The sequence below is a fragment of the Hylobates moloch genome, unplaced genomic scaffold (assembly GCF_009828535.3).
Source record: "Hylobates moloch isolate HMO894 unplaced genomic scaffold, HMol_V3 SCAFFOLD_2, whole genome shotgun sequence".
Taxonomy (NCBI): domain Eukaryota; kingdom Metazoa; phylum Chordata; class Mammalia; order Primates; family Hylobatidae; genus Hylobates; species Hylobates moloch.
The window spans coordinates 18,268,753-18,281,583 of NW_026652277.1; the positions used below are offsets into that span (position 1 = coordinate 18,268,753).

Below are 12,831 nucleotides of genomic sequence, written 5' to 3' on the forward strand. Positions count from 1 at the left end.
AGAGTGAAACTCCGTCAAAAAAAAAAAAAAAAAAAAAAAAAAAAAAACTCTTTTATTCAACAACAAAATACATAAAGTAGTCCTGTGAATTGTTTTTGAATTTTTACCTGCAGAATAGGAAGCCATCATAACTAAAAAGGAAAAAGTTACATAAAAGTTTCATTTAAGCACAAATGAGTGTCTGTAGAGATTTGAACAGACTGAAAAGCAAACACTACCTCATTCTTTATTATTTCCTGTCAGCTCTTTATAGAATAATTGCCTGGTACTAACACAATCCCAAGGATAACCTTTTCCATCTTTGTCCCATTTTAGGAGTGGCAGTGAAACTGATCAGAGCAGGAAGGGCCAGGACTCAGAATGGCCTGATGGAGAGTGACTCATCAAGACAAACATTACAATCTCAGAGATGTTGTCAGAGGCTATTGAAGCAGAGAAAGAACACCCAAATCCTGTCAGACAAAGCCAAGCCTGGCCTTGTGTGTCAGGCCAAACCAGACAGAGCAAGCGAAAGGAGAAATCCAAAGAAATCCAAAGAGTTCTGGGGATTAGGACCGCACAGGAAAAAGTATAGTCTAATTAAAAGGAAAGTATAAAAATCAGGATTTAAGCCAGCACAGTGGCTCATGCCTGTAATCCCAGCACTTTTGAGAGACTGGCACAGGAGGATCACTTGAGGTCAGAAGTTTGACACCAGCCTGGGCAACATCTCTACACAAAATTCGAAAAATTACAAAGGCATGGTGGAGTGTACCTGTAGTCCCGGCTACTCAGGAGACTGAAGCGGAGGGATCCCTTGAGCCCAGGAGTTGGAGGCTGCAATGAGTTAGGATCCTGCCACTGCACTCCAGCCTGGGCAATGAGCACCCAAATAAATAAAATTTTTAAAAAATGTTTTTTTAAAAATCATAACTTATACCTAGTTTAAGGGTACAATCCAAGGAGAGTCCCATTAGGATGGGCAAAGATAAAAGTCTTAGAAGCAGTACGGTAGACAAGTTCATAGCTAGCTTATGGAACAGCTTATGAGTTGATCTTGGCGGAGATGCATCTACACGGATGGTGTGTACTCTATCTAATGTTGGCAGGATAAGCTTATGTTAGTCTTTAGAGTAAAATAATGTCAGTAGATATCTGTGGACTATTACTGCAATGGTATGACTATAAACTCCCCTCGGTTTTGTTATTGGTTTTATTTATTTATTTATTTTTAGACACAGGGTCTCACTCTGTCACGCAGGCTGGAGCACAGTGGCACAATCATAGCTCACTGCAGCCTCTAACTACTGGGTTTAAGTGATCCTCCCACCTTAGCCTCCCCAGTAGCTGGACTACAGGCACACACCACCATGCCAGGTAAGTGTGTGTGTGTACAGAGTCTCACTATGGTGTGTGTGTGTGTGTGTGTGTACAGAGTCTCACTATGGTGTGTGTGTGTGTGTGTGTGTGTGTGTGTGTGTGTGTATGTGTACAGAGTCTCACTATGTTGCCCAGAATGGCATCAAACTCCTAGACTCAAGTGATCCTCCTGCCTCAGCTTCCGGAGTTCCTGGATAACAGGTATGAGCCACCATGCCTGGCTCCCTCAGTTGTAACAGCCTTTAGCATACAATAAATGCTGACTCCTTTTCTTCCTCTTCCCATCCCTTTACCACCTTACTTATTTGTTTACCACTTGAAATCCATGAATGTACACTTTTAATCAGAGGTAAAACTCACTCGCTGCTCCAGTCGGGACCAAATCAAACCATTGTATCCACTTCCAAGGCAAATATCCCCTGCTACTGAGCAGAAAATATACAAACGAAGCTTCTGAAACGTCACTGACTCACATTTGAAAGCCAGTCCTGGCTGAGTGTGGCATCTCATCCCTGTAATCTTAGCACTTTGGGAGGCAGGTGGAGAACTGCTTGAGACCCAGTTCAAGACCATACTGGGCAACATAGCAAGACCTCCATTTCTATAAAAAAAAAATTAAAATATCAGCTGATCATGGTGTCACGTGCTATAGTACTAGCTACTCAGAGGCTGAAGTAGGAGGATCACTTGAGCTCAGGAATTCAAGGTTATAGTGAGCTTTGATCACACCACTCCAGCCTTAGTGACAGAGCAAGACCTTGTCTCTAAAAGAAAAAGCAAGGCAAGTCACTCCTTTGTTGTGACACCTGGTACTCTTACCTTGATCAATACCCAGAATCTACAACTATTATTGAATATCTTGAATTCCACAGTCTGATCACTCCATAATTTAAATGACTTTCTGACTTGCAGGACTCCAGCCCTCTAAAAAACACTGAAACTTGAAAATGTTCATGCCTGTCTTCCTAACTCAGTTCCTAACTACCACTTTAAGTTCTGGTGCTCTTCAACTATCTCCTTCTGACCATGCCTACCAGAACAAGGGAGTGCTATAAATCACTGAACTTAAAGTAACATAACGAAGAATAATTTAAGCCAATTATTATTCAGGTATGAGATTACATGTTTCTTTAAAAATTATTTTTGTAGCCACGTATCTCCATATAATAATGCAAAGTACAAGATTGCATATGTTAATACAGTCTGTTAGTAAATAAATCTGCCTTCATGAATCTATGAATGATTCAACCCATCTGGAATTCAAGAAAGCAAGGGGCTCAAATTCACTAACTGAATAACAATTGTACCATTAGTTGTGTTGGTTTAAAATTTTTTAAGGAATATAAATAAGAAACAGGGTGTACATGTAGCATTTCTGTTATAGCAGCCTGCTTCTCCCACCGGAAGAGACAAAACTTCCAACAGTATAACTGAAGAAATTGAGTTTAAAAACCAACTTTTTTTTCTTTTTGAAATTCTGAAGTCTCGCCGTGTCACCCAGGCTGGAGTGCAGTGGTGCAATCTTGGGCTCACTGCAACCTCCTGGATTCAAGCGATTCTCCTGCCTCAGCATCCTGAGTAGCTGAGATTACAAGCACCGACCATCACACCTAGCTTATTTCTGTATTTTTAGTAGAGACTGGGTTTCACCGTGTTGGTCAGGCTGGTCTCGAACTCCTGACCTCAAGCGATCTGCCCACCTTGGCCTCTCAAAGTGCTGGAATTACAGGAGTGAGCCACCACGCCAGGCCAAAAGGTGGAAGTTGGTTGCCTCCTACTTCCACCAACAAAAAATTATTCAGAACATTGTTCAGAAAACATTATTCAGCACGATAATTGGAACTACATCAAATAACCTAAAAGAATGAAGAGTATACCATTAACAATGAACTAATGGAGGCAGTCAAAATATCAATTACCTATTACAGGTCCAAAGATAAACATAGCAGATATATGCATAATCTTTATATTCATGAAGCCTTCTAAAGAGAACAAAATCTTTTTTCTTGGCCATTTGGAAAGTGCTGCTACCTAGATCTAGGGAATCCAACAGTCATCTTCTTCAGAAGAACGAATGAATTTCAACTACAAACCCAAACTGTTGCAACATGAAAAACTGTTCTACTAGTCAGGGATATCGTCCAATTCTAAACGGAGAAATTCACAGCTTTCAGCACGTCTATGTCAGCCATGAACTTTGGAGTAATGGAGCTGTCCACAGAATTCAAAAAGCCTGAAAAAGCTAAGAAAATAAGAGCTTGGATTTTCCACCAATTTATTCAGGGCCACTAGCAACCAGGAATGATTTAGAACAGACTATATTTTAATTTAGTTTGAACAAACCTAAACATTCATTTTTAACCACAAATATTCATGTGAGTGCTAGGTTTCTGGTAAAATTTATTTTTAATTAAAAAATATTTAATTTATATTAAAATCAAACTTTTTCTTGACAAATAAGAACATTAAAAATGATCTGGATAGATCATCTAATTCATTCTCCATCATGATGAGCAATGGTTTTCAAAGACGCAAAATACTTTGAAAAAAATAAGATTCAGAAGGACAAGTAAAAATATTTGACAATTAAAATGTAACTAGTTGCTTAATAAGGCTCTTTAATTTGATCAGTTATCCTTTTTGACCAAAAATCATGGAAATATGGGTTAAACAATTTTTTTCCAGGTGGATTTATACCAAAAAAATTTCATATAATGCAACTAGATACATTTTACATTATTTTAAATTTTCATTGACCCACAAAAAGGATGCTGATTTCCCCAAAGCACCTGATGACATACTTCAGTTCAGGTAATCCACTGAAGATTTCTTTGCGGCTTAGTTCAGAAATCCCATTTCCCAGAAATACTTTTGTTCCATCAAATTCTTTGGCTCCTTTCTTACATTTTCCTTTAATATCAGAGTATACAGAAATAACATCTCCAGCTTTCATAACTAGAGAAAGAAGAAAATCAGATTACATTGATTTATGCTTTGGCAGAAGAATCGTGAAAATTCTTTGAGTTAGATTGGTGATCTCTAGAGGCATCAATAGTGGGCATGAAGCAGTTCAAACTGGCTCATCATCTCAATTAATCTTTAACAGAAAATCTGACTTTTTACTTTAAAATATTCCCTAACAATAAAACTCACTGAAGAATCCTTTTCAGTGAAAACAAAGAAATAGAACAGCTTCAAAACATCCTACCCGCAACTGGAAATCTATAGCTGAGCCAAATTATTTCCCCCAAGCCTTAAAAGATTTCCTATAAATCTAGACATCTCAGCTCAAACCTCAAAGTTCTAAGTTTCCTTCAAAAGGATTGTTCAAAAATGTACCGTAAAATCCTTCAAAGAAATATTTCTAAATCCCATAACCCTGTTTGTATTTGCTATTTTGATGTGACAGCACAATTAAGGCAGAGACTTTAACGATAAGCATATATAGTCATTCATATATATACACACATACCTATGCACACATATATACGTGTGTGTATACATTCAGAATACCTTTTACAGTATACAGTGTACACAGTTGCTTTATATGGCTGATTAAATCCAGTTTTTGTAGGCATTTATTTTCTGTAACAACTCCCAGTGATATTTACAATGGGAAATTATATTCCACTTCCAAAAAACATTTTTAAACCTAATCTATCATAAATTTATTTGGTCTATTACCTGACAACAGTAGTGAACAGCCTATTAGCTAGAGCTAAGAGAACTGTTAAAATCATGTAGATCAGATGTCAACACACTTTTCCTGTAAAGGGCAAATAAATATTTTAGGCTTTGTAGCCACATAAGGTCTCTGTGGCATATTCTTCTTTATATATGTATCTTTTCACAACATTTTAAAACTGAAAAAACCATTCTTAGCTCATGGACCACACACAAACAGACATGGGCCAGACTTGGCCAGCAGGTAGTAGGTGACCCAATTCTGACACAGATCAAATTATTCATTTCAAGGACACCGTAACTGAGGCCCAGAGACTGAATAAGTTTTCTACGGATCAAAGCAAATGTTTATTGATTTCAAGTCCAATAAGGTACCACTGAACCACAGTGACTAACTTACTAAGCATATGCAATACAGGTATGTCGCCAACTGGGTGAACACATTAAGAATATTAAGTTTCATCTCAATGTTCAGATTCCAGGTTCTGGATGTTCTCTTACTAATGGTACGACAGCTTTCTGAGGTTTTAAGGCAATGCAGTCAAGAAAACAAAACAGAAGTTCACTGACGTACTCTCTCTATTTATCAGTAATGATCCACTAAAACAGCCATCATCAAATACATCCTTATTTGGAAGGAAAAAAAAAAAAAAAACTCAGAAAACCTTACATGATGACTAGTTTGTTAGTCCTTATCAGATAAAACCCTAAATGCAAAGCTGGAAAAATATCCGACCAAGGAAAATTTGGAATACGTCTTAGTGACATCAATAAATTTTCCATTTGAAAATGCACATAAATTTTAGAGAACCTTAAAGACAAATCTCAACATTATACTTACATTTTGATGCTGACACAATTCCTGGGGCATAGACATGGGCTCCTCTTAAAACTGCATTGCCACACTGGGCTCCAACAATGGCTTCACACTGTTGCTTTTTAATATTCTTTCTAGAAATGTAAGAAACAAGAAGTTTAATAGTAACATACCTCCAATGCCTACCAATGTTTCCCGTGTTCTATCTGAACGCTAATAACCTCTTTAGTCTTAATTGTCCTGAGTACATAAGAAAAAGCTGAAAAAAGAGGCATACATATAGAGGAAACAGAAACAGGAAAAAACAGCAACACGAAGATGGGCACTTGAGAGGAAGAAAAAAATCAAGAGGTCCATCTGGTGGAAGGCAATAAAGTGGCACCAGAAATTGCTTAATCATTTAACAAGCATTACTGTTTATCATAGCATTAGGAGAAAAATAGACTTTCTCTGTCTTCAAAGACTAAAATAGAAAAATACACAAAGAATTACAAAAACATTTCTAAAGTGGTAAATTGTTGCAAGGTAAATTATGAATAATTTAAACAAGACAGGAAAAGAAGATAAGTCTTTTTTCCTTCCTTTGCTGGCCAACCTTTTTGAGTCTTTTCCAATTTCTCACATTCTATTCATTTCTTAGACCACTAAAATCTGTATTACTTCTAACACTCAGGGTTCCAAAGATCAGGGACCCAATGTGATCAGCCCTAAATAAAAACTCTTAACACTGAGTCTCTAATAAGCTTTCTTGGATGTGCTGTCACAATTCATTGCTGGGGGAGTTAGGTGCGTCCTGTCTTCAATTCCATGATCGCCAATTCATCAAATCTTACTAAGTTTTCAGCTTTATACCTACTCCTTCCTGGTCCCAAACATTCTCATTGCTCATTCTCTGCCTACTTCTTAGATGCTCTCCCCACCAAGTTCCAAAAGATGCGACTATCTCTACTCACCTTGCATTCTATCCCTTGGCAATCTCATGATTTCAATAATCACTCACAAAAACAATCCATAAATTCTAATGTTTAGCCTTTCTAGTACTTTTTTTTGAGACCAAGTCTGTCTCTGTCGCCTAAGCTGGAGTACAGTGGCACAATCTTGGCTCACTGCAACCTCTGCCATCTGGGTTAAAGCAATTCTAGTGCCTCAGCCTCCTGAGTAACTGGGATTACAGGTGCCTGCCACCACACCTGGCTAACTTGTGTATTTTTAGTAGCGACGGGGTTTCACCATGTCGGCCAGGTGGGTCTCGAACTCCTGACCTTAGGTGATCCACCAGCGTCAGCCTCTCAAAGTGCTGGGATTATAGGCATGAGCCACCATGCCCAGCTTAGACTCTTAATTGATATTTCTAATTACCTACGGACAGCTATATAGAGATGTCTCACAGTTACTTCAAACTCAACAAGTCCTAAACAATGTTAGTTTTCCCTCATCCATTCCTCCACTCCTTGGCAGGATCCCAAATCTTTTCATCCTGTTTCCAATCTTGAATGAGGCGTCATTATCTGCCCAGATAACCAAACTAGATGCCTCAATGTTACGGTCTGGATGTGTCCCCCAATATTCATGTGCTGGCAACTTAATCCCTAGCGCAACAGTGTTGGAATATGAGGCCTACTGGGAGCTGGTTACACCATGAGTGCTCTGCCCTCGTGAATGAATTCATGCTATAATAAAAAGGGCTTGCAGCAGTGAGTTTGCTTTCTCTTGCCCTTGTGCCCTCTACCATGTACAGATGTAGCAAGAAAGCCCTCACCAGATGCAACTGCCTCGATCTTAGACTTCCCATCCTCCAACACTACAAAAAATAAATTTATGTTCTTTATAAATTACCCAGTCTCAGGTATTCTGCTATAGCAGCACAAAATAAACTAAGACACTCAGCATCATCTTAAAGTTCTAAGTCTTGACATTGATTGATTTAGGAATCAAGCTACCTTCTAGTTCTGATAGGTCTTGTGCGCCTATCTCCTGATGTCAGAAACATATCTCTTTGTGATGACTGAAATAGCTTCCTGCCTTTTACTACTGGTTTCAGATTTTCTCTATGTCTTTGGTGTTCTGCAGTTTCACTCTGAAGTATGTAGATATGAATCTACTTTTACTTTTGGCTTCAAGCTCACACTTCTTAAATTTTTCATCAATGACAGAAATTCATAGTCATTACATTTGTGATTATTGTCTTTCCCCCATTATTCATATTCTCTATACCTGGGACTCATTAAAATTATAACTGCTGGTCAGGCGCAGTGGCTCAGGCCTGTAATCCCAGCACTTTTGGAGGCTGAGGCGGGTGGATCACCTGAGGTTGGGAGTTTGAGACCAGCCTGACCAACATGAAGAAACCCCATCTCTACTAAAAACACAAAATTACCCAGGCATGGTGGCACATGCCTGTAACCCCAGCTACTTAGAAGGCTGAGGCAGGAGAATCACTTGAACCCAGGAGATGGAGGTTGCAGTGAGCCAAGATGGTGCCATTGCACTCCAGCCTGGGTAACAAGAGCAAAACTCCATCTCAAAAAAAAAAAAAAAAAAAAGAAATATAAAGTGCTCTTTTTTTCATGACTCAATTTCATTTTCATATTTTTAATTTCTCTCTGCTGCATTCTAGGTATTTCCTAAGAGTCATCTCCTAATTCAAAAACTTTCTCATCAGTTGGCTCTAATCTGCTGTTTAATTCATTGTATGAGTTTTTAATTTTAATGATATTTTATTTTTAGAAATTTGTTTTCAATTCTACCTTTTTATCCTTAGGGTCTTTTATGTTCTATTCTTTCATTTTTAATCATTTTAAGAAAACTGTTTTGTCTACAGCCATACCACTCTGAACATGCCTGATCTCACCTGATCTTCGAAGAAAACTGTTTTTATAGTCTCTGCCAGAGAGGTCTGTTTGTTAAAAGTTCTGAGGGAAATCTAATCTTGCAGCTTGTTATATATGCTGATTCTTACTCATAGTGGTTTGATTCCTAGTGTAGCTTTTAACAATGCCAAGTGTTTGGCTTGGATTGAATGAGTGCTGCTCCAGAGTGGTGTCACTTAGGTTTTGCCAAGCACCAGGAATTGGCTTGGGACCAAATAGTTAATTTCCCAGTTTGCAGTTTCCAAGACAATTTAGGTTACAGCAATTGGCATTCCACACCTTTATGACAGAGGGAACTTATGGCTGCGCATTCTCGGAAACACATTTTTCTCCAGCCTATATCCTAAGGCAAGAAAGACCTACTTTTAATTACTGCCTTGTACTGACTACTGGGTATTTCTCATCCTTAATATTAACACTTAATTGTTTAAACAAAAGACCCCAAATTTAGAAGAAAGACCACCTCCTTTCCCATAACTTCAACCCACCAATATTAGCTCACATGCTTGCTGTTCTCTTTTCAATCATTCTGCATTCCTAACCTCTAATATATCAACTACATTTTTAATCACTCAGCTACATCATTTTGTGGCCTACTATGTTCTTTTCTACTTAGCACTCCTCGGTGTATGTAGCAAAAACATCTTCATGTTATCTAATTCACCATACATATTATTGAAGCTAAAAAACTCTGAAATACTTTCCTAACTTTTCTCCAGGTTTGCAATTCACTTCTGAAAAAATTTCTGAAACTTTTGACTGTAAGTTGATGTAAGAAACACACTTGATAAAAGAACTTATTTCAAGTTTTTATATCATTTGAGAACTTGATATAAGAAACACATACATGTCTGTGTGTGTGATATCACACATAACATTTCATTAAATATTTTTACTATGTGCAATGCAATATATTATAAAACATCCCATTTATTTTTTAAAATATTCATTGAAAACATCAAATTGATTTCACACGTTACTAAAGGGTCATGATCTCCAAGCAGTTTGGAAGACTACTACCACTATTATATTTCTAAAATACACATCTAATCATTACTAATAAAAAAAAATTTTTTTTTTTTTTTTTTGAGACGGAGTCTTGCTCTGTCTCCCAGGCTGGAGTGCAGTCGTGCCATCTCGACTCGCTGCAAGCTCCACCTCCCGGGTTCACGCCATTCTCCTGCCTCAGCCTCCTGAGTAGCTGAGACTACAGGTACCCGCCACCATGCCCGGCTAATTTTTTGTGTTTTTAGTAGAGATGGGGTTTCACCATGTTAGCCAGGATAGTCTTGATCTCCTGACCTCGTGATCCGCCCATCTCAGCCTCCCAAAGTGCTGGGATTACAGGCGTGAGCCACCGCACCTGACAATAAAAATTCTTTAGCTTCTAAAGTCTATGAAAAAAAAATTCCTTAGTACAAAAAAAATCTTCATATTTCACACCTGCCTCTCCCAACTTCTTCAGTTTCATCTTTCACCCATGCCCCAACTCTGAAAACAAAGAGCCAAACCTGATCGCTTTTATTAGGAGCCACCATATTTTCATGCATTCATGTCTTTCTTCATGCCTTCTCTCTGCCTAGCATAACCTTGCCCACCTTAACAGCCCTTCGGCCTAATTTCTCCTCACCTTCAAGGCTCAAATGAAATAATACCTGCTTAGAGAAAATATTTAACAATTTCTTTGTACTCAGTTCTTCCTATTTTATGCTCCAATAGCATTTAATTTATACTTCTACTGCAACTATCATAACAGTCTGACTTGTACCAAAGTCTCCTGACTTTATAGAACTATGTCTCATTCATCTTTGTAGCACCATCACATCTCACATATAGCACAAATTCAAAAACATGTTTTGTGAAAGTGAAATCTGTAGTGTTAGATTTTATGAAAATAACATGGAGGGGAAAGGATGAATTCTGGAACAGAGAACTGTGCAGAAAAAAGTTAACATAGTAGGCCTAATCTGTTATCTTTGAAAAGCCTGCTTACAAGGCTGGCCCTTGACTGACATCTGGGAACTGAGATTTCAGGAGGTTTACTTATTAACTGGTAAGAGTGGCTCACTGTGCCTGAATTATTGAACAAACTATGATTTATGGTAAATACCAGCTTTCCTTCTGAGAATCTGGAATGTTGGTATGTACCAGGCAGTGGGAATCTACATCATGAGCCCTGAATAGGAATCCTGGCAGTGAGTCTAATGTGGTCACAGCTCATCATCACTGGGGGACTTCCTGTGGGAGTCCTGTGTGACTCCCCTGGAAGAGGACTCTGGAAGCTTGTGATGGTTTTCCCTTTGCTGATTGTGCTTCATATTCTTTCACTGTAACAAATCATAGCCGTAAGTACAATTATGTGCTGAATTCCCTAAGTCCTCTTAGAGAATCATAGAACCAAGGAGTGGTCTTGGGGATCCACTGACAACAGGACTGACAATATAAAAACATAGTATGTCATATGCAAGTATCAATATTTAAGTCAGCTTTGCTGAAAGGGAGTTTTTACTAGGAAAAATAAAAGAGGAAACCTAAAAGTTGGTGCAGGGCCATAAAACATGATAAAAGCTGGATTTTTATTGAAATGTTTCCAAATAGAGTGCATCAACAACGTTAAAGAAAGATTACATTCCAATAGTTTAGTAATATAGGTTGGAGAAAAAAAAACTATAAATATACCTAGATTAAGAGAAAAGTATTAGAATAGCTAAAAAATGAAGTAGCTAAGGAATTAAAAACAGATTATGGGAATGTCCTGTTAAGGAATCTAAAAGCATATATTTTTATCTATTTGGTATTTTAACTGCACATATTCACAACCCTACACATACTAACAACCCTACACCAAACGAAAGGTGATGGATGAAACTGTGAAACAGCACATGATATTGCCGCATGCCAAATACTTCTTTGCAGCAGGACTGCCACCTTTATTTAATCAGTAGTCTTTGTGCAACAGCGTCTCTTCAATATTCTATTGCAATAACCCTATTCACATATATATATGAATATATGAATATATATACATATATATATATACAGACACATACACACACACATACACAAACACACACAGAAACTGAAATCTTACAGTGCTTGTTATGGATGGAATGTTTGTGTCGCCAAAATTCACATGCTGAAACCCGAACTCAACGTGATGGTATTTGGAGAAGTCATTGGGGGGTAATTAGTTATGAGGATAGAATGCTCATAAATGGGATCAGTGCCTTTTTAAGAGACCAAAGAGCTACTACCCACTTTCTTTCTGCAATGTGAGCACACAGTAAGAAGTCAACTATCTGCATCGCGGAAGAGGGCCCTCACCAGAACCTAAGCATACTGGCACCTGTCTTGGATTTCCAGCCTCCAGAACCGTGAGAAACAATCTAAGACAGTACTAACACGAGTGGCAAGGCAACTACAAAAGATGGAAATCAGCTGGGCACAGTAGCTCATGCCTGTAATTCCAGCACTTTAGGAGGCCGAGGCAGGCAGATTAACCTGAGGTCAGGAGTTCGAGATCAGCCTGGCCAACACGGTGAAACCCTATCTCTACTAAAAATACAAAAATTAGCTCAGTGTGGTAGCAGGCACCTGTAATTCCAGCTACTCAGGAGGCTGAGGCAGGATAATCACTTGAACATGGAGGTGGAAGTTGCAGTGAGCAGAGATCATGCCGTTGCACTCTAGCCTGGGCAACAAGATCAAGACTCCGCCTTGTGGGGGAAAAAGATGGAAATCGAGTAGGCTGAAAGAGAAGACAAATCCAGTCTCATCTGGATTTCAAGAGATTTATGCTGTTGAATTACGTATTCAATTGTGAAAGAAAGGAAGAAAATTAATTTTCTGGCCTGCTTGAACTATTTTGAGACTTATCAAAAAGGGAGGAGCATTAATTGAGAGAATACAGAAATTCCTTAAAATTACAAATTGATTTTTGGTCTAAAAAGTTCTACTGATCCAAACCTACCTTTAGAAAACGCTGGTTGGGATGTTTTAAAGGTTCCTATATCAAGAGAAGTCTGCCATTCAGTTTTCTCCTAAAGTCATTAAATTACCAGACAAAAATCTTCTTCCAAAAATTACAATATATTTCACCAG

General features: G+C 38.2%; 1 protein-coding gene across 5 annotated transcripts in view; it reads right to left on the minus strand.

Annotated features, from left to right (window-relative positions):
• NSUN6 (NOP2/Sun RNA methyltransferase 6) overlaps positions 1-12,831 on the minus strand; it is an 86,957-nt gene that overhangs the window by 55,185 nt on the left and 18,941 nt on the right. For 3 of the 5 annotated variants that reach the window (XM_058432064.1, XM_032166240.2, XM_058432080.1), the window contains exons 4-5: positions 5,885-5,994; positions 4,149-4,314 (exon numbers count right to left, since the gene is read on the minus strand). In XM_058432064.1, coding sequence (XP_058288047.1) covers positions 4,149-4,314; positions 5,885-5,994 — 276 coding nt within the window. The remainder of the gene's footprint in view (positions 1-4,148; positions 4,315-5,884; positions 5,995-12,831) is intronic. The other 2 variants (XM_032166399.2, XM_058432085.1) reach the window with 1 other exon arrangement.